General features: G+C 36.8%; 1 protein-coding gene and 1 long non-coding RNA gene across 4 annotated transcripts in view; one reads left to right on the top strand and one right to left on the bottom strand.

Annotated features, from left to right (window-relative positions):
• Prps (phosphoribosyl pyrophosphate synthetase) overlaps positions 1-20,229 on the bottom strand; it is a 69,095-nt gene extending 48,866 nt beyond the window's left edge. The window contains exons 1-3 of one of the 3 annotated variants that reach the window (XM_068352165.1): positions 19,953-20,229; positions 7,281-7,464; positions 5,762-5,929 (exon numbers count right to left, since the gene is read on the bottom strand). In XM_068352165.1, the coding sequence (XP_068208266.1) occupies positions 5,762-5,929; positions 7,281-7,464; positions 19,953-20,182 (582 nt within the window). In that variant the 5' untranslated portion in view covers positions 20,183-20,229. The remainder of the gene's footprint in view (positions 1-5,761; positions 5,930-7,280; positions 7,465-19,952) is intronic. The other 2 variants (XM_068352166.1, XM_068352167.1) reach the window with 2 other exon arrangements.
• A 76-nt stretch (positions 20,230-20,305) lies between these two features.
• Positions 20,306-23,245, top strand: part of LOC137621667 (uncharacterized) — a 213,440-nt gene continuing 210,500 nt past the window's right edge. The window contains exon 1 of the long non-coding RNA XR_011040279.1: positions 20,306-20,877. This is a non-coding gene — a long non-coding RNA (uncharacterized lncRNA). The remainder of the gene's footprint in view (positions 20,878-23,245) is intronic.

The following is a 23,245-nucleotide window of genomic DNA, read 5'->3' as shown; positions in this document are numbered from 1 at the left end:
GCTTTACAGTACAGTACTGTATTTCCTTTTTGTCCTCGGTTTTCAAATGCAATAACAGGTATTAGCAGTTACTATATGTAATATATGACCTAAACAGCTACATACTGTATAGTATATAATCCTTGTTGGAAAGGAGATAAATTGGACTTCTAAGGTATAACAAGATTTACGAGGGGTGACAATATAACCAACCATATGTAATTTTGTTTAATAATGATTTACCACAAACTGATCTTATAAGCAGAACACCACAGGACTTGCAAAGCTTGCTTACCAGAAAGCATGAAATATCACACAAGGTTGGGCTAACGATAAATAGAAGAAAGTGATGATGAGAACTGAATATGCAAAGGAAGATGAAATATTGGAAGAAGAAAGGATTAATAAGGTGCAATCATTTAATTATTTAGGAACAAAGATCTCTAATACAAGATCCTTAGAATTTGAATTTAATGAAAAGTTGAAAAAAAAAAGCAAATCAGAAAATGGCTAGGTTAAGTAAAATTTGGAAATCTAATCACCTGAAATTACATATAAAAATCAGGCTATATATCAGTTTAGTGAGATCAGTGTTACTCTATGGACATGAATCATGGTATGACAATGAAACAATTTACAACAGATTTTGTAGATTGGAGAACAAAGCCCTCAAAGACGGATATTGGGAGTTAAATGGCACGCCAGGATTAGAAATGAAACTATAAGAGAGATTACTCGAGTGTATGTGGATGAGATCATGGTGAAAGGGTAGATGGAGATGGTTTGGGCATGTTCTTTGCACTCTCCAAGAGATCATGGTGAAAGGGTAGATGGAGATGGTTTGGGCATGCTCTTTGCACTCCCCAAGAGAGATTAGTTCATCAAATGTTTAAATGGGCTCCACAAAGGTGTGACTGTACTTGTATGGTTGGAGAGATTGTTTAATGTGTGTTTTGTGTTGTCAATGGTACCAGTAGATTGGGTCTGTGCATGTATTGTACCACTATATAAGGGTAAGGGAGATGTGCATGAGTGTTGTAATTCAAGAGGTATTAGTTTGTTAAGTGTAGTTGGAAAAGTGTATGGTAGAGTACCGATTAATAGGATTAAGGATAAAACAGAGAATGCAATCTTGGAAGTACAGGGTGGTTTTAGAAGAGGTAGGGGTTGTATGAATCAGATTTTTACAGTTAGGGAGATATGCGAGAAATATTTAGCAAAAGGTAAGGAGGTGTATGTTGCGTTTATGGATCTGGAGAAAGCATATGATAGAGTTGATAGGGAAGCAATGTGGAATGTGATGAGGTTATATGGAGTTGGTGGAAGGTTGTTGCAAGCAGTGAAAAGTTTCTACAAAGGTAGTAAAGCATGTGTTAGAATAGGAAATGAAGTGAGCGATTGGTTTCCGGTGAGAGTGGGGCTGAGACAGGGATGTGTGATGTCGCCGTGGTTGTTTAACTTGTATGTTGATGGAGTGGTGAGAGAGGTGAATGCTCGAGTGCTTGGACGAAGATTAAAACTGGTAGGCGAGAATGATCATGAATGGGAGGTAAATCAGTTGTTGTTTGCGGATGATACTGTACTGGTAGCAGACACAGAAGAGAAGCTTGACCGACTAGTGACAGAATTTGGAAGGGTGTGTGAGAGAAGGAAGTTGAGAGTTAATGTGGGTAAGAGTAAGGTTATGAGATGTACGAGAAGGGAAGGTGGTGCAAGGTTGAATGTCATGTTGAATGGAGAGTTACTTGAGGAGGTGGATCAGTTCATGTACTTGGGGTCTGTTGTTGCAGCAAATGGTGGAGTGGAAGCAGATGTACGTCAGAGTGAATGAAGGTTGCAAAGTGTTGGGGGCAGTTAAGGGAGTAGTAAAAAATAGAGGGTTGGGCATGAATGTAAAGAGAGTTCTATATGAGAAAGTGATTGTACCAACTGTGATGTATGGATCGGAGTTGTGGGGAATGAAAGTGATGGAGAGACAGAAATTGAATGTGTTTGAGATGAAGTGTCTGAGGAGTATGGCTGGTGTATCTCGAGTAGATAGGGTTAGGAACGAAGTGGTGAGGGTGAGAACGGGTGTAAGAAATGAGTTAGCGGCTAGAGTGGATATGAATGTGTTGAGGTGGTTTGGCCATGTTGAGAGAATGGAAAATGGCTGTCTGCTAAAGAAGGTGATGAATGCAAGAGTTGATGGGAGAAGTACAAGAGGAAGGCCAAGGTTTGGGTGGATGGATGGTGTGAAGAAAGCTCTGGGTGATAGGAGGATAGATGTGAGAGAGGCAAGAAAGCGTGCTAGAAATAGGAATGAATGGCGAGCGATTGTGACGCAGTTCCGGTAGGCCCTGCTGCTTCCTCCGGTGCCTTAGATGACCGCGGAGGTAGCAGCAGTAGGGGACTCAGCAGTTTGAAGCTTCATCTGTGGTGGAAATGTGGGAGGTTGGGCTGTGGCACCCTAGCAGTACCAGCTGAACTCGGCTGAGTCCCTGGTTAGGCTGGAGGAACGTAGAGAGTAGAGGTCCCCTTTTTTGTTTTGTTTCTTGTTGTTGTCGGCTACCCCCCAAAATTGGGGGAAGTGCCTTTGGTATATGTATGTATGTACAAAGCACTAGAAGAGTTGAAAGACCCAGGCCCACATGACTGAGGACTATGAATCGTGAAGTACATGATGAATGGAGAAGTATTGATTTGAAAGCTCAATCTAGAGATGACTGGAGAAATCTAACCGAGGCGCTTTGCGTCAATAGGCTTAGAAAATAAAGAGTTCAGTTAAAAACTATATGATAATAAAGGTGATTTAAAGAAGAAGAAGAAAAAAAAAGTATATTGTAAGTAGATGACTTTTCAAGTCCTGAAATTTATGTACAGTACTATATTTTTTTCCTAAATATTTATAAAAGTAGAGAAACTTGTTTTCAGCAAACATATCAAAATTAAACTAATAGACAGTCATTCAATTTTAACACCTAACTGGTAGGCAAGATACTAACATTATAGCATAGTAGTAGTAGTAGGTTGGCCAGTGCACCAACCAACCACATGTTGAGATACTACCACTAGTGTGTTATTGGGTCCTTTGACTGGCCAGACAGTACTACATAGGAGCCTTCTCTCTGGTTATTGATAATTTTTCCTTTGCCTACACATACCCCGAACAGTCTAGCCTATTCTTTCCTTATTCTCCACTGTCCTCATACAACTGACAACACTGAGATTACCAAAACAATTCTTCTTCTCTCAAGGAGACTCTTTAGCTATGGTAAGCAGCTCTTCTAGGAGGACACTCAAAAATCAAAACTATTGTTCTCTAATCTTGGGTAGTGCTATAGCCTCTGTATTATGACCTTCCACTGTCTTGGGGTAGAGTTCTCTTGTTTGCGGGTACAATTGGGCACACTATTCTATCTTATTTCTCTTCCTCTGTTTTTTTTTTTAAGTTTTTATATTTTGTATAAAAGATTTATGTTGTTACTGTTCTTAAAATATTTTATTCTAATTGTTCATTACTTCTCTTATAGTTTATTTATTTCCTTGTTTCCTTTCCTCACTGGGCTATTTTCCTTGTTGGAGCCCCTGGGCTTATAGTATCCTGCTTTTCCAACTAGGGTTGTAGCTTAACGAGTAATAATAATACAATGGATCAGGAGACAGGGGGGCCCTAGCTTCCCAGGAGTATTTAAGTACAGGGCTGGCCAAAAACCAGCCCAAGGGGATATATGGCCAGTAAGGGCAACCTGATGTTCAGGGGGTAAAATAGGATAAAAAAAAAATACCATTGCAGTATATCTTCAAAAATAAATGGAATGTTCTAGAAAACAAAAAATTACCCCCCCCCCTCCCAGATCACTAGCCGCAAGTTAGAACTGTATGTTTATGTTTTTCCACATACAAGCTTTGGACCCTAAACAGAAATCTAAAAGGGTTACAATACATAACCAAATCATCACAAGGAGTCAAATTTGAGACCCTGATTGTCCACATCCAGCACAGTTCAGAAGGAAGAGGTAAACCCACTAGAGACTGAATACACAAGTGTGTATCATCAAACAATAGACACAACACATTCCATCACATTTGACTGCTGAGTACGTGAGCCAGAGATCGGTCAAAACTTCACTTGCGGCAGTTTGGAGTGAACTTGTTTCATCGTAATCTTCATTCAAGGTGGTTAACGGTCTATGCTTATATTGCTTTCAAAGTTAATTTCTTCCTTTTGTTGCCATATTGAACATTAACTTTTTGGACTTATTCAAAGTCTTATCATTATGTAATTTAACCAATTTATAGTGCTTTACTTTGTTTTGTAATTGTTATAATTCTAACATACTTCTTGTTTTGTATCATATTTTGATTTCAGTGATTTCCTACTACTGTATAGTTTACTACCAGAACACTCATTGGTATACAGTACAGCAAAAATTAAGTTGACAATTTACTTTACTTCCCTTTTTTAATAATGTAGGAAACTAGCGGGTATTTCTAAGATGACAATCATCAATTTGCAAGATTCATTCCACATTTTCTCAATGTCAATTACTGTAAATCTTTAGTTGCTTTGAGGAACTGCTATACAGTAAAGTATTCCAGCGGTTACTAAATTCGTATTTTCACATATTTTCAATTGAATACTTTAGTGAACATCCTAAATATTATAAAACAATGTTTATTGGTTAAAATCACTTATGACATGATTAACTTTTTAAATCTTTACCAGGAACAGTTTTCCATAAAATCTTCGCTCGAGACAGTCTTTCGTCTATGATATTTACTAGGAATACTACAATGGTCTTTATATAGAAGTGAACAGGTGACTATCTGTCCGACATATGCCTCTCAACTCTAGCAAAATCAGCAAAAGAACTTCAGACACTGGCAGGAGATTAGGACCCCCAAATGACTCGTGCGTTACTTCAGAAATTTAAGCAACGGAGCCATGAAAATTTATAAAACCTCTTATAAAGAATAAAAGACAGCACCAGGAACAGCCCATTACCATGTTCCTCATCCACAAATAAGAGAAACCACAGGTACTTTGTCAGTGGAAATAGAAGTTATTCTGGACACCGATAACGACGAAGATATTGTACCACTTTACTAAGTGCTATTTGAAGTGGTACCTTTAGAGGAGCTGTAACTTTTTCTTTGCTCTAAAGAATAAAGTACATTCACCTTATAGTTTCCATCTACATTGTTCAGCAATGCACAGGTAAACATTATCAATCAAGTTTTAGTATCCCTGCTGGCGAGTGTGTCTTTGACAGTTCAGAACTGGTCACTAGGATACCACCTGCAGTGATCTATACACTTCTCTAAGTATTGGGCAGCACATGACCCAAGAGCCTTGCTTAAACCTTGGTGACAACACAATTATACTTTTCAGAATCTTGCACATTCCATAGAAAGGCACCTAGTTAGTGAAGTCCAAGCTTGGTCAGCAGAACTAAGGCCTATCTAATAGCACAATCCCTTAACTATTGTATAGACAAAACAATGTATAGACAAAACAATAAGTGACACTTTTTGTGTTATAGTTTTAGCAAAGCCACAGGTGGCTCTGCACAAATAATCTTTCAAGACTACAGTACCAACTAGTGCCACTATGGCAAGTGGAGAATATCCCAAATTATTTGTAGTACAAAACCAATCACCCTTTTAATGCAATATTAAATGTAATATACAAAGCAAATAACATGGTATTAATTAGTGTTAGGTAAAGATTACAATAAATGTTAAGAAGTGTAGAGAATCGAGATATTTAATAAGTTTAGTGTTACTGTGTGGTGCGTACGTATGTATGGTCTTGTGAAAGTCCTCCGGTTGAATTGTGAGCAAATACAAATGTTCTTGTGAATTTCATCTTCCTCCTGTGTTGTGGATCACTCTCGTATAACTCATTCTCAGCCGATCCCTTCATGCCTTCTATCACCACATTACCATTATGTGCTGCATCATTTCTCTGCAATACCGGTGAGTACCCATTCGATAACAATTTTTATTGTCTTTGTAACTTTTACACTAATCATGATTTCACAAAGGTTCAGTTAATTCTTGTGGTTTCCATATCCATACAATAGTTGTGAATACTGTATTCCTTAGAATAAAATGTCGAAAAAACTACTGCACACTATACTAATATAAAGACTTGAGAAAACAAAAGGCAAATCACCTTCCTGATGTTTTTAGGAATCATTTAAATACTTTTGTACACCAAAGTGCTTGGCAAACTTTAAGGCAAGATATCTACTGTATGTATTTGTTTTTCAGATTGCTGTAAAAAAAATTTTAAAGTCACTTTTCTTATCTAAATCCAGTTTTAAGGGTGTTTTCTGAAAATCCTATGTACCCTTGTGGCTTGTATGATGCTATTGGTGTCTGGTTTTTACTTTAAATCAATTGTACCTGATCAGTACACATGAGAGAGAGAGAGAGAGAGAGAGAGAGAGAGAGAGAGAGAGAGAGAGAGAGAGAGAGAGAGAGAGAGAGAGAGAGAGAGAGAGAGAGAAAGAAAAAATTTCTTAATTGTTTACCATGTTCATTAAAATATTCATTCTGGAGAGAGAGAGAGAGAGAGAGAGAGAGAGAGAGAGAGAGAGAGAGAGAGAGAGAGAGAGAGAGAGAGATTTCTTAATTGTTTACCATGTTCATTAAAATATTCTAAAGCATGGCTTCCATCTAAGCTCAAGCAAAGAGTTACAACAAAAGTACAGTGCGGTATTTCATAAAGACAGACTGGTACATATAACAAAAGGCTTGCATAAACCAAAAGTACTGAATATTCGGACCCAAGATGCTAAATTGCCAGTAAAATATTAAAAATGCAAACCTCATAGGATAACATCACAACACATCAACAAGCATCGATAAGAGAAAAATTAAAGCACAGATATTGGCAAGCGAGACATATAAGACCAATTCCATAAATGGAACATAAAGAGGCTAAATTTTATTATTTTTCATGTAACCTATGAAATATAGTAAAATACTGTTCATGTGTGAATTATGTTTCAATAGGTAACTGTACTTTTACAAAATCTTAAAGAAAATTTCAATTAAAAAAAATTATTTAAAAACAACTAAATTCATCAACATCAAAGTTTAGACATAATTATAAATTACCTTTAAGTCTAAATTAAATTACTAACTTCTGAAAGATATTCAACTGAATAGAGCATTTGTTTATAAAATATCTTTCCATAATTATATATAAGGTACTATTCACATAAAAAAAGTCTCCATCATTAAAATACTACAGTAGGTGACAATAGTATGAACATATCATTGCTACTCACAAAAACCATCCCACTTACCTTATCTTTTTTATCTTGGCGTGCATAGGGGAAGCAAGGAATGACAGCCGTAACTCTAGCTGCCGATGCAATCTTGCAGGCATTTATCATGATGAGCATTTCCATGAGATTATCGTTTATTTCTCCACAACCACTCTGCACAATGTAAACATCTTCACCTCTAACACTCTCTCCAATCTCTACACTGTAAGGAACAAGAGGATATCAACTTGGTAGGCAATATAAAGGCAATAACACTTGTGACAACCCGATAAACCTTAAATACTGCACATTACTATATTACTGTAAACTGAATAAAATACGGTAACTTCAACAGTTCCTTATAGAAAGAATGGCAAAATTAACCATCCTACCAACATCCAAAGCACAAAAACTCGAGAAAAAAACTATTAAATCTTTTAATATTAAATTGTCAAACTAAATCTCGGCTGTCATAATCTCTAGGTCAAATCTTAATACAGGAATCTTTCTTTGTGAGCTAAAGCTTACAGATGCCTCAGATTCACTATGCCTGCCTTATTGCTAAAGTATATGAACAAAATCACTAATTTCAAAAGTAATTTGTATCTTTCCTAACTACTAACCCGAGTCCTTAAATAGATTTATTCAAGGGCAGCTGGAACTCTAGCAGTTAAAACTTATAACGAGGTATCGGCAGTAGCCAGTAATTAGCGGCCGCCAGTGAAAAGGAAGGCTGGACACCCCTTGCCGGTACTCTGAACAGAAACTTTGATTGCATCTGGGACTTTTGGGAGGTGACGGCAAGAAGCTGAGTAAAGCCCAGTACACACTATGATTTATGTATCAGCTTCGTGAAGCAGTACAGTAGTGGTGTTGAAAAAAATTACTAGCGGCCAAACTGTCATGCAACACTGCTCACTTGTTTTTGCGGGCTAGCTGCCTAGTTGTAGTTCAGCCTTCATTGAGAGAGGATATATGCCGAAGATTTATTCTACAAGGAGAGACTACTGTTTTTATTAAAATCATTATCAAAATTAGTATGAAAAATTATTACGGTATATACATTAGTATTGAAAATTAGTATGAAAAATTATTATATAAATTAGTATTGAAAATTGTTATTATCAAATCAAAATCAAGTGTGTTGGTCCTTTGCCACTCAATGGGACTATGGCCTATGGGAGGTAGCAATTAGCCATAGGCGCTGGAGTTGATACGAGGGAATATCCTTCCAGTTTGAACGCTGACGCAACAATGACCAACGCATCGGAAATTGGGCGGGCCCATCAAAACATTGGTGGTGCTGTTTCGTTGAAAAAGTAGTTTTCCAACGCATCCATTCAATACTGCACGCATCATGAATCAAAGTGTATCCTGGGCTTTAACAGACTCAAGTTGTATACTGTAGTCAGGAAAAATAAAATTTACTTTCAAAGTCGAAAGTAGTCAGGCTTACAGCCCTGGCAACCAAGGTAGTTGTAAAAGAAAATCTAATTTTTCTTAGACTAGTAAGAGAGAAAGATCGATGAAAAGCAGAGATGAATAAGCAGGATTTAGAAAAGGTAGCGGTTGTACTGACCAAATTTTCATTTTAAGATATGTTGTACGGCAATGTGTAGAATATAGGAATCCACTGTTGATGACATTTGTGAACTATGAAAAAGCCTTTGATAGTGTGCATCGGCCAATTTTGTGGAGAGAGTAGCGTTATTATAGAGTTCCTCATAAATATGTAAATCCTCAAATTTGCATGAGGATAACTTATCTACCAATTTTATTTACAGTATCCTATGTATTCTTGAGAGAGAGAGAGAGAGAGAGAGAGAGAGAGAGGACAATCACCAAATTTGCATGAGGATAACTTATCTACCAATTTTATTTATGTATTCTTTTGAGAGAGAGAGAGAGAGAGAGAGAGAGAGAGAGAGGACAATCACCAAATTTGCATGAGGATAACTTATCTACCAATTTTATTTATGTATTCTTTTGAGAGAGAGAGAGAGAGAGAGAGAGAGAGAGAGAGAGAGGACAATCACCAAATTTGCATGAGGATAACTTATCTACCAATTTTATTTATGTATTCTTTTGAGAGAGAGAGAGAGAGAGAGAGAGAGAGAGAGAGAGACAATCACCAAATTTGCATGAGGATAACTTATCTACCAATTTTATTTATGTATTCTTTTGAGAGAGAGAGAGAGAGAGAGAGAGAGAGAGAGAGGACAATCACCAAATTTGCATGAGGATAACTTATCTACCAATTTTATTTATGTATTCTTTTGAGAGAGAGAGAGAGAGAGAGAGAGAGAGAGAGAGGACAATCACCAAATTTGCATGAGGATAACTTATCTACCAATTTTATTTATGTATTCTTTTGAGAGAGAGAGAGAGAGAGAGAGAGAGAGAGAGACGACAATCACCAAATTTGCATGAGGATAACTTATCTACCAATTTTATTTATGTATTCTTTTGAGAGAGAGAGAGAGAGAGAGAGAGAGAGAGAGAGAGGACAATCACCAAATTTGCATGAGGATAACTTATCTACCAATTTTATTTATGTATTCTTTTGAGAGAGAGAGAGAGAGAGAGAGAGAGAGAGAGAGTACTGTTTACTGTATTACAACCCTGTACTAGATTTCCAAAACTTCATCAAAAGCAATGATACTTAGCTACAAATAACAAGGCTATACATTCAGTAGAAAACTAAAACTATTTAAAAGTACTGTAGTATACAAAGCACTGGACAAAGAAACTCTATATCAGATGAGCTAAGGAATAGCCCTAGGGCAGACCAGTCTACACCACAGGTAGGACAACTATTGCCACATGCTGTTCAGAAGAATTACCTTTTTTAAAAGCTTAAATACCATTAGTTACTTCAATTTTAACAACTACATTATTTTTCTTGTTTATCTTGAACGAATACTGAAAATGATAATGGAGAGGTGATGAAACAAGACAGTCCTCTCATATCATAAAGGACAAAATGGGATACAATGTTAGGGATCCTGAGAACCACAATAGCTCTCACAATGAAACCAACTGTCCTTAACTCCTGTGTCCGTTAGGCACAACCCCATAAAACGTTGTTACTTTGATAATAAGACAACTAGCAAACTTCTGATTTGATACTCATAGAATTAAAGATACCCTTTCTTTTAAATTCTCTATCAAAAAATATCAACTTATTTCAAATTACATTTAATTATAATAATCATGTAGCAATTATTGTACATAATAATATAGTACTTTGTTTATGAAAATACTGTTAATTTCAATATGGAGTAGTTAACAATAAATTTGCCAGTAGTTATCACAGACCCCTAGATATATCACATAAATTATGCTGAAATATCAAAACCAATTAATTTCTTGTCAAAAAACTTTGCCCGTAGAATCCTAACCAGTTTAGGCCAAGCAACCCAGAGAGTAATATACAGTAAAATATTCATAACTGATAATTAAAAACTACTTGACCTCGTGGTATTTGATAATGATGGACTGCTACTAGATTATACTGCATTAAAGATACAGTAATTCAATCTCTATATTGTTGATTTCTTTTTTTTTAATATATATAAAAAAAACAATGGTATAAAGTACAGCACTTGGAAAACAAACTACACAATACATTATATTTCAAAAGGCTTTATTCAAGAAGAAGGCTCTTACCAAGCAGTGCATTAGGATTCATATATTCAAGTCACAGTAGTGAATTCTTACCTCATAATTACTTAAAAGGTTGAATTCATTATAACATGACACCTAGATTATGACAATATTTAGTAATTTTAATGAATGGGAAGTTTTGCACATTATCAATGGAAAATGTGGCACAATTACTGGACCTTTATGGTGTCAATAGTGCATCACCAATAAGACAGCAAAATGAGTAATATAAAATGGAATTTTATGAATATACTGGGATAAAATGCTAATCAAAACAAGAAAATTTCACCAGGAACAAAACTCAAGAAAACTTAATCAACATTACCCCTCAGAAAGCAATCCCCTAACCTATATAAGACAACAAAAAGTTATAATCTAGGAATAAAATTTAGCAATACTATGCTCAGCAGTATAAATTTGCAATCCATGTTTTCCAATGGTTATATAAGCGGATGAGCAACTTGGTAGAGTAACAAGAACTTTGAGTGTGGAGGAAATAACCCCCTAAATCTCGAAGTCACTGGCAGAAGGGTGACGGATTGGGTTTAAACCAATAGATAAGATGACTTTTCGACTTATACTCCTGATGCCCGATCTTACTGGAATTACTATGGACCAGCAGGGGTCACTTGGCTTAGATAGGCACTGCACAGCACAAGGAACTGGATATCCTTTGACATATCTAGACAATGAATCCTCTGAGGCCCTTAGCGTCAATAGGCGTAAGAGATGATGATGATATTTTCCATTAACTATATACCATATTTAAATCCTATAAATTCAGGGGAAGGCAAAACTAGTGTTCATATAAACAAATATTTAGTCTATTTCATATATTTCCAAATTCCATTAAGGTTAACAAGAGGCAACTCAAACAGCATTTCTTTCAGGAATGTGCAAATTGTTGTTGGTTGAAATTCTAATGGCATTCCATATTCAATCATAAACTGCATCATTCAAGTTCTGAATTATGTCATCATAAAGTTGTAACCAAAACCTTTGGATGTGACTGGATCCTACAACTACATTATGTACATTATTATTGTTATTTTTATCATTATTATTACTACCCAAGATGCATCCCTAGTTGGAAAAGCAGGATGCTATAAGCCCCAGGGTAAAAACTACCTGTGAGCAAAGTAAATAAAGAAATAAACAACAACATATAATAAACAATACTGTATAAAATATTTCAAAAACAGTAACATTACAAAACATTTTTCATATATGAACTATAGAGACTTATGTCAGCTTGTTATAAACAAAATAAAAATTCGCTGCAGGTTAGAACTTTTGAAGCACCACAGATTCAAATGCCTGATTAGAAGATCATTCTACCATTTGGTCATAACTGGAATAAAACTTCTACAGGATGGTATTGTCTGGGAAGATAAGAATGCAAAGGATGGGCAGTTATATATAATCTTAAGCAACATGCATAATGAACTAACTGAATGACCATGCCAGAGATTAATATCTAGATCAGGAATCATCAACCACTTTTGATGATATTCAACCTTTACAGGGTAAATGTGAAATTATTTCTCTGTAGTCTTTCAACCAGGTGAAAAATCACAAATTCTAAAGTAATTTGTATTTTTCCGAACTGAAAAACACCTGACCTTTAATAGGAGTACAACATTGGTGAAGCTGTAACGGTCATTAGACATTTAACATGGTAAACATAATTGGTTGCTGGTTGGTGGGTAAGCCCCACCCACCCAACAGTGAGAGCAACACCCACACTGACTTTTGGCTTAAGTATAAAGTTTTTATAGTTAGGAAAATATAATTACTTTAAAATGTGTAATTTATTCCTGAAATACCAACAATCGACTTATATACAATAATGGGAGACTTATCTTTAGGAGGGATGAAGTCCCTAAGACTAAAAATGATATGGTTAAATGACCCAAGAAAATTCAATGAACTTTGGTCCTAAGAGGAGCTAAAGTCATGGTTCCTGTCAATCCCTTAACATTTGTGCATTGGCATACACACAGAATTGGGGTAGCGCATTACCAATAGGTAAGTCAATGAAGAATCTATATCCATAGGATATTTTGTCCCTTGTACAGGCATGATATGATCATTTAATGTGTATACAAAGGGTCCATCGTCCCCTTTGCTTGGAAGTCACTTCAGTGGATGGCTTACCTGCATCCAGCATCATAAGGTCACAACTGCTGCACCCCATGAGAGGGGAAGAAAGGAAAATTTGCCAGACATTCTTACCTTTCCCTCCAGAGTTGTATCACAACCACTATCCAGATACAATGCTACTTGACCTGTGAGGGAGCTGGGTTTGCTCCACCACCTGCTTGAGTGACTACCACCATTGCAAAGGAAAAGGTATCCAGGTACCTCTTGGTATGATCCTGTAGGTTGTCTCATGTTTCCATGACCTGCACAATGGACGAAGTCTTAATAGAAGCCGATACTTTGGACCGTGCGCCCTCACTTTGAAATGTGTGCTTCCTTTGCGTCATCCTGGGCGTAGGAGCATCACTCAGTTTCTCAGTGCCAGAAGGACATGGTCTTGGAGATCCATCTCTTAACCTTTCCAGAGCTTACGAAAAGTCTTTGGTGTTCGGGTCTTACGCACCGAGGTCTTTTGACAAGGCTTCTCAATGGCCTCGCAGGACAAAGCAGCAGATAGTCTTTATCGCTGGTTGCTACATTAAGGGAGGAGATGGAGGTGTTATTCATCCTATGATTCTGAATAGTTGGGTGCTGAGATTTTGCTAAAAACTTCGGGAAGGACGAAAATGAGCCCTCCTTACACATTTTGTTACAACCAACGGCACATGAAATGCTGTGTAACTCTCAATCTCAATTCACCGTGACCAGGCCAAGTAAGAACAAAATTTTTAGTGTCAGATTGTGATCCAACATCCTTGAAAGGTTTGTGCGGGGTTTCTTAAGAGATAAGGACGTTCATGTAGAAAGACTAAGAAATCAGCAATTACTTGCAGAGAGGCTCCACCCCATGTAATATCCCGTCTTCAACACCAATCGCAGACGACAGCCCACTTCCTTGGTAGAATGCTGTAGAGGATCTTCGCAGAAATTATATCCAAACATCTACCTCACAACTCCTTGTGAAAAGCTCTTCGCTCACAGGAGATCCTGAATAACCGCCACGCATGAAGTGAATGGGATGCCATAGTTATGAAATCTCCGTAAGTGGGGTTGTCAGAAAAGGTTGGGACATCAGGTTATTTTTCTTTGTATCTCAACGAGGAGCATCATTGATATTCTAGCTTGTCATGGTTTTTGTTGTGGTTATTACGGAGGTTATTGATGGTCTATTCATACAGAATAAGCATAGATCTATTCATAAAACACTACCACAAAAGACAGCCTACATGATAATTTACTTGATGTTGTTGATTGTTCTTCAGCATATTTTATAACATGAATAAGACTTCTATCTTAAGATTGTACAATCATGGTAGAATAATCGGTTAATATATGATACTTTAATTACTAAACTGATGGATGAGTGATGGCTAGTTTGCCATTTTTCTCAATGTTTAATTGGTCGATTAAAATGTTTATTCTGTTTCTCATTCTAAGCCCCTTGTTTACATTTGGGAGACTGATGGCAAATTTTGTGCATGTGTTGTTTGCATTCGCTTTTTGCCAGCTGTTCTGTTTTTTGTATGGCTCTTTAAACCAATAATGAGCTTCCAAATATTTATAAACAAGTTCCTGGATGTTATTCAACAATAGCCTTTTTTTTCCCACCCTCCCCTTTAATTTCAGCTCGACTACTACGACATAAATACAACTCATTAAGAGGCAAGTACAATCAATTTTGAAATTAGAGTAAGTTCATTTATGTTGGCAATTATGTTGAAAATGCTCTCTGTTTAGTATATAGTACTGTTGCTCATGTTAAAGTAAAAAAACATTCCCCCAAATAAAGACCCACAGGGCATTCGAGCGCAGCTCATCCATATACCGCTTGCCAGAACAGCATAGCAGTGAGGTAATGTAAATATTGTGAGCGTAGCGATGGCGGAGCAAAAAAGCATTTGAGGGACGTGAATTGAATCATAGATAATTATGATACTTTAATTCTCAGCTAATTACACAAACCATATATTTTTCCTACTGGTAATCTTATGTTTATTTAGCATTTCTGACTATTAACATAGCTGCAAATTACTTCTTTCGGCCTTTTCCCTCTCCAAAAACCTGTTTCTCACTGGGGTCACCCATATTTGTCATTGTATAAGGGGGTCCAAATACTCAAATGGGTGGTTTGCCGCAATAATCATGGTCAGAAATGCATAAAACACAAGATAGTGAGTAGGAAATATATACGATTCATGTACAGTATTTGGATAGAAATTAAAGTACATGTATCATATCTTTACCAAACGTTCTATGCCAATTATTGACAAATGAAATTGATACGTAGGCATGTGGTCCAAATATTTCTTCAACATCTGCGAATTTAGTATGTACTTCAGAAAACAAGGAAAATTTGATTTGTATGTCTAAACTGACAATATTAACATTTGATAATGAAGGCCGATGTTGAATTAATTCTCCGATATTCAAAAGGACTATTTAAGCCTAAGCCACATTTGAAATCTAGTCTACTGTATAGGAAAACCTGTAGGACTCTTAATAAAAAGAAATGCACAATGGGTTTACTCAGCTCTGTTCAAGATTATAAAAGGCAAGGTGCATTATCAAATGCCTGTCAACTGTCATGCATCCTGCGTGAGACTCATGAATTTTAAACCTAGCATCCATGCATTGTCAACAATTCTTAAAAATAAAATCTATTGATAACACACAACAGGACATTTGGAAACTTAAATAACCTTGTGCAGCATGTGTTGTATTCATAGCCATGACAGTTGCAGTTTAGAATAGTCGTTTTGATTTGATTAACCAAAAGGACAAAGTAGACCAGGGACAAATGTCTTACTCGGGCAGTTGCGGTGCATTTAACATTGAATACTGCTGGATCAGAATTGGACTTTTGAAATGTGACTTCACTGATTATTTTCAATGTGAACATGGTGAAAATTACCTCGAGGATTCCTCTGCCAAAAAACACAATCATTTCCTGACTGGATAACATGTAGAGGACATTTTACATGAAAAAAGAAATCATTGGAGAAAATAAATTTTTTTTGTTACCTTAACCAGGTACGAAAAGTCATGTCATTATTTTATTGGCGCTACAAATCCCCACTAAGGCTTGGCCTTGGACCTGACAAGGAGCATGGCAGCTTAGTTACCTCCCGCATTGACATCAGAGAAAGCTCTGTCATCACAATACTGTAACTTCAATACCTTCATCTTTAAGCAAAGGTAGGATATTGTACTCTTCACAACTCTTGTGTTGTTTATTATCCACAGAGAGAACGTAACTGGAATGAGACAATTCAGAATTGGTTGTTTGGAATGGTTAAAGGTGTGATGTAACTACAATTTCATGAGTTGACCAATCACAAGGGAGGCGCATACCCAGTGGCGTTGTACTGCAAAGGTGGACGATTTTGATGGCCATTCGTTTTCAATTATTAATACCCAAAAATTATCCATACCTAGATTTGAACCCATAATCAATAGCAATGATAGTGACAGACCTCATTCTTCCACTAGACATTAAGGTAGTACACTCATCCATATGCAGCTCCAAAGTCCACCAATCAGGTAAGGATGAGGTCGCTGTGTGCTAGGATCAGTTAAACAAGATAAAAATAGCCAGGCCTATAATACCAAACCAAAACATTTCAACATATAATTACTTGGAAACTGATTATAACGAGGTAATATCTAATGCTATCTACCAAAAACCAACAATTCACAATTCCTCTCATTATCAGTGACAGCTCCAGATGTAAATTATAATTTTTTTGCTTTATACATCTCTCAAAACACCTTTATCCAGTTGTTAGGTCACGTTTGTGTTATTCGATAAATTTATCGCATATCTGTCAATGAACTTGTATGTTGATGGAGTGTTTGCGGATGATACTGTACTGGTTGCAGACACAGAAGAGAAGCTTGGCCGATTAGTGACAGAATTTGGAAGTGTGTGTGAGAGAAGGAAGTTGAGAGTTGATGTGGGTAAGAGTAAGGGTATGAGATGTACGAGAAGGGAAGGTGGTGCAAGATTGAATGTCATGTTGAATGGAGAGTTACTTGAGGAGGTGGATCAGTTTAAGTACTTGGGGTCTGTTGTTGCAGCAAATGGTGGAATGTTAGCAGTTAAGGAAGTAGTAAAAAATAGAGGGTTGGGCATGAATGTAAAAAGAGTTCTATATGAGAAAGTGATTGTACCAACTGTGATGTGATGTATGGATCGGAGTTGTGGGGAATGAAAGTGATGGTAAGACCGAAATTAAATGTGTTTGAGATGAAGTGTCTAAGGAGTATGGCTGGTGTATCTCGAGTAGATAGGGTTAGGAACGAAGTGGTGAGAGTGAGAACGGGTGTAAGAAATGAGTTAGCAGCTAGAGTGGATATGAATGTGTTGAGGTGGTTTGGCCATGTTGAGAGAATGGAAAATGGCTGTCTGCTAAAGAAGGTGATGAATGCAAGAGTTGATGGGAGAAGTACAAGAGGAAGGCCAAGGTTTGGGTGGATGGATGGAGTGAAGGAAGCTCTGGGTGATAGGAGGATTGATGTGAGAGAAGCAAGAGAGCGTGCTAGCAATTGTGACGCAGTTCCAGTAGGCCCGGTGCTTCCTCCGATGCCTTAGATGACCGCGGAGGTAGCAGCAGTAGGGGATTCAGCGTTATGAAGCTTCATCTGTGGTGGATAATGTGGGAGGGTGGGCTGTGGCACCCTAGCAGTACCAGCTGAACTCGGTTGAGTCCCTTGTTAGGCTGGGAGGAACGTAGAGAGTAGAGGTCCCCTTTTTTGTTTTGTTTCATTTGTTGATGTCGGCTACCCCCCAAAATTGGGGGAAGTGCCTTGGTATATGTATGTATGTACTAACTCAACTTGAAGCAAATAGGCTTGGGGTAATGACACTTAAGAAAATTACTTTGGAAGACAATCCACAATAAGGGGAGTTGAAACCTACTCAATTCATTAGGCTACAACCAATACTAGTAATGATTAAGTTTAATAGATTAACATAGGATTCTGTATTTTATAAACTATATATTTTAATAAAAATCCCTACATACCACTCTGCAGGTCACTGCTTTAATTGTAAGACTCACAGAACCCTACATTAGCCCTTGAGTTTTTTCTGGTTTTAATAATCCTGACGTGGGATCATGTTGATTCATTCAATTGTAAAAATTGCACTAAGGATAATTACGCCCATGATCTTAAACAGCCTACCAAAAAATATGTACTGTTTATATAAAATCACAATGCTTAGGTTATAAAGTGAACATGAAAAAATAAACTTTACACTAGTCTATAAAACCAGCAATTTGTCTTTTCCTGTTGCAAAAGCTTGAAATTATTTAATTTCTGTCATTAATTTTACTGGTTAATCCAGGCCAATTTTTTTTGGGGGGGTTGTGTACGTATAGTAATGGCCACCTGTATGTATGAAGACAGTCAACTAAGAATATGGCAGTGCAAGGGCAGGTGCAGGGGGCATTAAACACCCCCCCCCTTGTAAATAGGTAAGGACAAGGCTTGTAGGTTGGGTTAGGTAGAAGGGGGGTTGAAGATTACATTAATTGGTGTCCATTTTAATGCATGCGGGAGGAACTGGCCGCTATCATACAAAGGCACCTTTTTTGGTAGGAACCCCTAAGAATGGATTTTTAGATCTAGACAAAGATAAATTGTTCTAGCCTATGGCTGGAGTCGTGGACAATCAGGACAAGATATGAGAATTTAACTAGGTCTATACTGTGCTATGACATCAAAATTCATACCAATCCAGAAGACTATAGAGTACAATTACACAGCATTGACCCGTCTTATTCTAACCCATGTCACTCCTAACCCTGGTACATATAGGGTTGAGGCCTTTTAAAAACTAGAATGAAGACTTGTAGTGTATGTATGACAGCGGCCACAAGTATGGATTATGATGTCTAACTTTGAATAAGGGGGGTCACAGGGGGGCGGTAGCCTCCCGTTAAGCAAACAGGCGAGGACACGGCTTGTAGGTTAGGATAGGGGGAAAGTTTAGGTTAGTTGATGTCCATTTTTAATGAACGAGTGAGGAACTGGCCGCTGATATACAAAGGTTCCGAAGACTTTACACAAGGCTCACACTAGTCTCGTGATGCTTTCCTTAGATATACAGCCCAGATAAGACATAAGACTAACCTACGGGACAACCAGGATAAACTAAATAGCCCTAACCTACAGCTAATTTAACCTAGATTATTTTATTTCTACTCTTATTGGTGTGACACCCATTGTACTATAATTTGTCGAAAGTGAAAAGTTACGCTTACGGCACACCTATGAGGTGATCAGCCGTAGCAACCATTCGTACCGTAGGACACGAGGGACAAATCTCTATAACAACAATCGGCATAACGACAACAACAACGCGTATCCCCAGAAATGAGCTAGACAGTTAGTTGCCTTTATTACACTTATATACTATAAGATTTAGTATTAACCATAATGGTGGTCATCGCCGTTTCATTGTTGTAAAATAAGTATAATTGGCTGTCAGAAATGTAAGCAGCTCTACGGTTATTTCTTCGTAATTCTAATAAGCGTTTATCGACAATAAGCAACTCCGAGGAAGAACAATGTCCAAAGGTACGCACTCGATGTCCACTTTCGATCTTCGGGCCAAAGTAAATGGATACGCAGAACGGACGCATTAGTAGCACGTCGGGAACATACATGCGTAATTGAGGAATGGATGAGAGATGCGACTTTGCATTCAAAATAGGGTGACAATTTTCAGTAAAGGTAAAATTAGCGAATCGAAAAATGGGAAGTTGAAGCGTGGCCTAACCTAGTGCTAATCGAGGGAATTTAATCAATAATAGATGACGTCGGATACATGTAGCCCTCGCTAATACGTTCGGGAATTTGACACTCAAAATTTGACCGTAACTGACGAAATTAACTCACCATGTTTCGAGATTGGAGAATTTCTTGGTAACCACCTTGCCCAAATCAATGCCCAACCGGTCCACTACCCTCTGGGCCAAGTCTGGGTGAGACGATCCGGAGAAGATCTTGATGTTTGGCATTCTGGCTGCTGGTACGTCGAGTACGAGGTTAGGTAAGAGAAGCTCAACTGGGGTATTTGCCAGTGACACCAGCTGTTTTTCTTTACTTCCCGCCACTGTTGAGGGCATTCCCTAACTGAAGCAGGTTTTCTAGCAGACCTCTGGTGGCCCTAGGAACAGGTCTTTCTCGTGGGTTTATCGTACAGCTTTCCTGGAGTTGTCGTGCGTCAATTCAAAATCAATAGTTAGTTTTCTTTTTCTTCTCAGATTGTTTCCATTCATCATTGGTGGTGTTTTTACTCCTTATATATTATTGCATTTCATGACTTCATTCATAAATTCATTTGACATATAAAATTGTTGTGCTCCATTCTAAATAACATAGATTGCGTCTTTAATGTCAATGTTGTTATAAATTTTAACACGTATACGTGATAACCTCTTTTCAATTTCCTATATATTAACTTTGATAAGAATTTACATTGAATCACGCTTCAAGCAATGCGGTTATTTTGCAGTCTCTTGTTTTTGCCCTTTTCCGTGGTAACAAACGTTGAGGGAAGTTGTTGTACAGCTGAGTTTTAGTTTGTTTAGTGTTGTGGTAAGCATGGCTGATGGGCGATCCTGTTACTGTCATTATTTTAAGCTTCTACAAAAGATGGATGAGCATCAAGCTAGCAACTGTACCTTCATCTACTGTGCTAAATAAAGTGCATCGGAGATATAGTGAAGATTAGGGTCCGCCATTAATCAGCTGATTTAATCCATTGGTTCGCAACAGGGTAATTTTGACAAGTTTTCTGGAGAATATGCAGCCATGTCCGGTAAATAATTGTCCTTTATATTTTCAAGTAGTGTCCGGTATGTTACTGCTATTTATAAATTTTGGGTAGCTGTCTCGTCTTCGTGTTTATCCAAGGACTTGACAAGATATTGTTTTAGAATATTATGAAAGTCATGGTTGTAAGCACGGATATAAAATTTCCAATGTTTCAAAATTTTAATGTTTTATAACTATAACTACACTACAAGTGTGAACACCCGTTTCCTTACAACAAATAAACTAATATTCTAACATTCTTTGGAATAAAATAAACGTTTAGAAATTTCTCAAGTTAATTCGCTAACTAGAAATTTGGGTAATGACTAATTCTTAATTGTGATACATCCCCAGTGAAACTAAAATTCATATTCAATTTATGCAGTTAACACTGGTGGGGGGGGGGGGGGTCGCAAGCGCTTAATTAATGTAGGCATAGGTCTATCTATACACAATGATTATTTTTTAGGTGACAATGTGATTAACGAGCAAAATTAATTTTTTTTCCTTTTTAAAGAACTCAGACTAGTTGCGTAAACAATGCATTTACAGTATTTTCAGGCATCAGAGTAACGAAGTGTCAGTTTTTTATATCCTTAACATTTACAAACATCTTACGATTTTGCTCGACATAACTCAAATTATTATTATTATTATTATTATTATTATTATTATTATTATTATTATTATTCAATGTGCATAAGAATTAACAGAACAAAAGCCGAAAAAAGCAATTATAGGCCAAAGTTCTATAGAACAGAATGATCATGATTAAAAAGTTTGTATATATATATATATATATATATATATATATAATATATATATATATATATATATATATATATATATATATATATATATATATATATATACACACAGTATATCATCTGCGCCTATTGACGCAAAAGGCCTCTGTTAGATTTCGCCGGTCGTCTCTATCTTGAGCTCTTAAATCATAATTCGCCATTCATCATCTACTGTACGTTTCATAGTCCTCAGCTATGTAGGGATGAGTCTTCCAACTCTTCTAGTGCCTTGTGGAGACCAGCTAAACGTTTGGTGAACTAATCTTTCTTGGGGAGTACGAAGAGCATGCCAAAGCCATCTACATCTACCCCTCACCATGATCTCGTCCACATAAAGAACTTGAGTTCTTTTATAGTTTCATTTCTAATTCTGTCCTCCCATTTAACTCCCAATATTCTTCTGGGGGGATTTGTTTTCAAATCTACAAAATCAGTACCACGATTCATGTCCATACTGTAATACTGATCTCACTAAACTTTCATTTTAGGGGATTTGATTTCCAAATTTTACTTAACCTAGCCATTGTCTGATTTGTTTTTTTCCAATCTTTCATTAAACTCAAGTTCTAAAGATCCTGCATTAGAAATCCTAGTGCCTAAAGATTTAAATGATTCCACCTCATTAATCCTTTTCTTTCCCATCATATTTCATCTTCCATTGCATTTTCTGTTCTCATCTGTCTTTCTTCTATTTATCTTGAGCCCAACCTCACGTGATATTTCATGCATTCTGGTAAGCAGGTTTTGTAAGTCCTATGGTTTTCTGCTAATAAGAACAGCGTCATCAGCATAATTTAGGTCAGCTAATTTCCTGTTACCAATCCAGTCCAATCCTTCTCCACCATCCCCACCTGTTCTATGCATTACCAAATCCATGAGAAGGATAAACAAGATGGGTGACAACACATTCTCTTGGAGTATCCCATTGTTCACTGGAAATTCATTTGATAGGACTCCGCTAACAGTGAAGGGAAAATAAAGAGGGTACTAAAATTTTTAGTTTTCAAGAGCAGAGATAAGAGTAATTATGAGCAAGAGTAAGGTTATGAGGGTACATGAAAACTATAAGACAAGAGCAAGAAATGGCTGATTTTTAAAAGTAATTGAGAAAAAAAATCAAATATAGTAAGATGAGAAAAGAAGTGAGTAACAGAATATGTGACTCTAGAAAGTTGAGCAGTGGGTGTAAGAAAAAAAAACACAGGAAAACAATGTTTGAATGAATGACAGGACTGTTGTGCTAAATGGCCGTTACTGTAGTGGTATGTGGATGTCAAGTGTAAATGAAAGACAAAATGTTGGAACTGATGAATTGAACTACATAGGATCTGTGGTGTAGAACGAATTGAGATTGTGAAATATGTAGAATTGGTAAATAAAATTCAACACAGGTAGAAGGATATATAAGAATATCTAGAGGTGGTTTGGCTATGTAAAGAATACATAAAAGGTTAGTGAAAAAGTGCGGAATTCGAAAGTACCAGGAGGCAAGCCTACAAAGGTTTGGATAATGTCATTATATATATATATATATATATATATATATATATATATATATATATATAT

The sequence above is a fragment of the Palaemon carinicauda genome, chromosome 28 (genome assembly GCF_036898095.1).
Source record: "Palaemon carinicauda isolate YSFRI2023 chromosome 28, ASM3689809v2, whole genome shotgun sequence".
In the NCBI taxonomy this organism is placed as follows: domain Eukaryota; kingdom Metazoa; phylum Arthropoda; class Malacostraca; order Decapoda; family Palaemonidae; genus Palaemon; species Palaemon carinicauda.
Note: the sequence above shows the minus strand (reverse complement) of the source record. Positions and strands in the feature narration are given on the sequence as shown.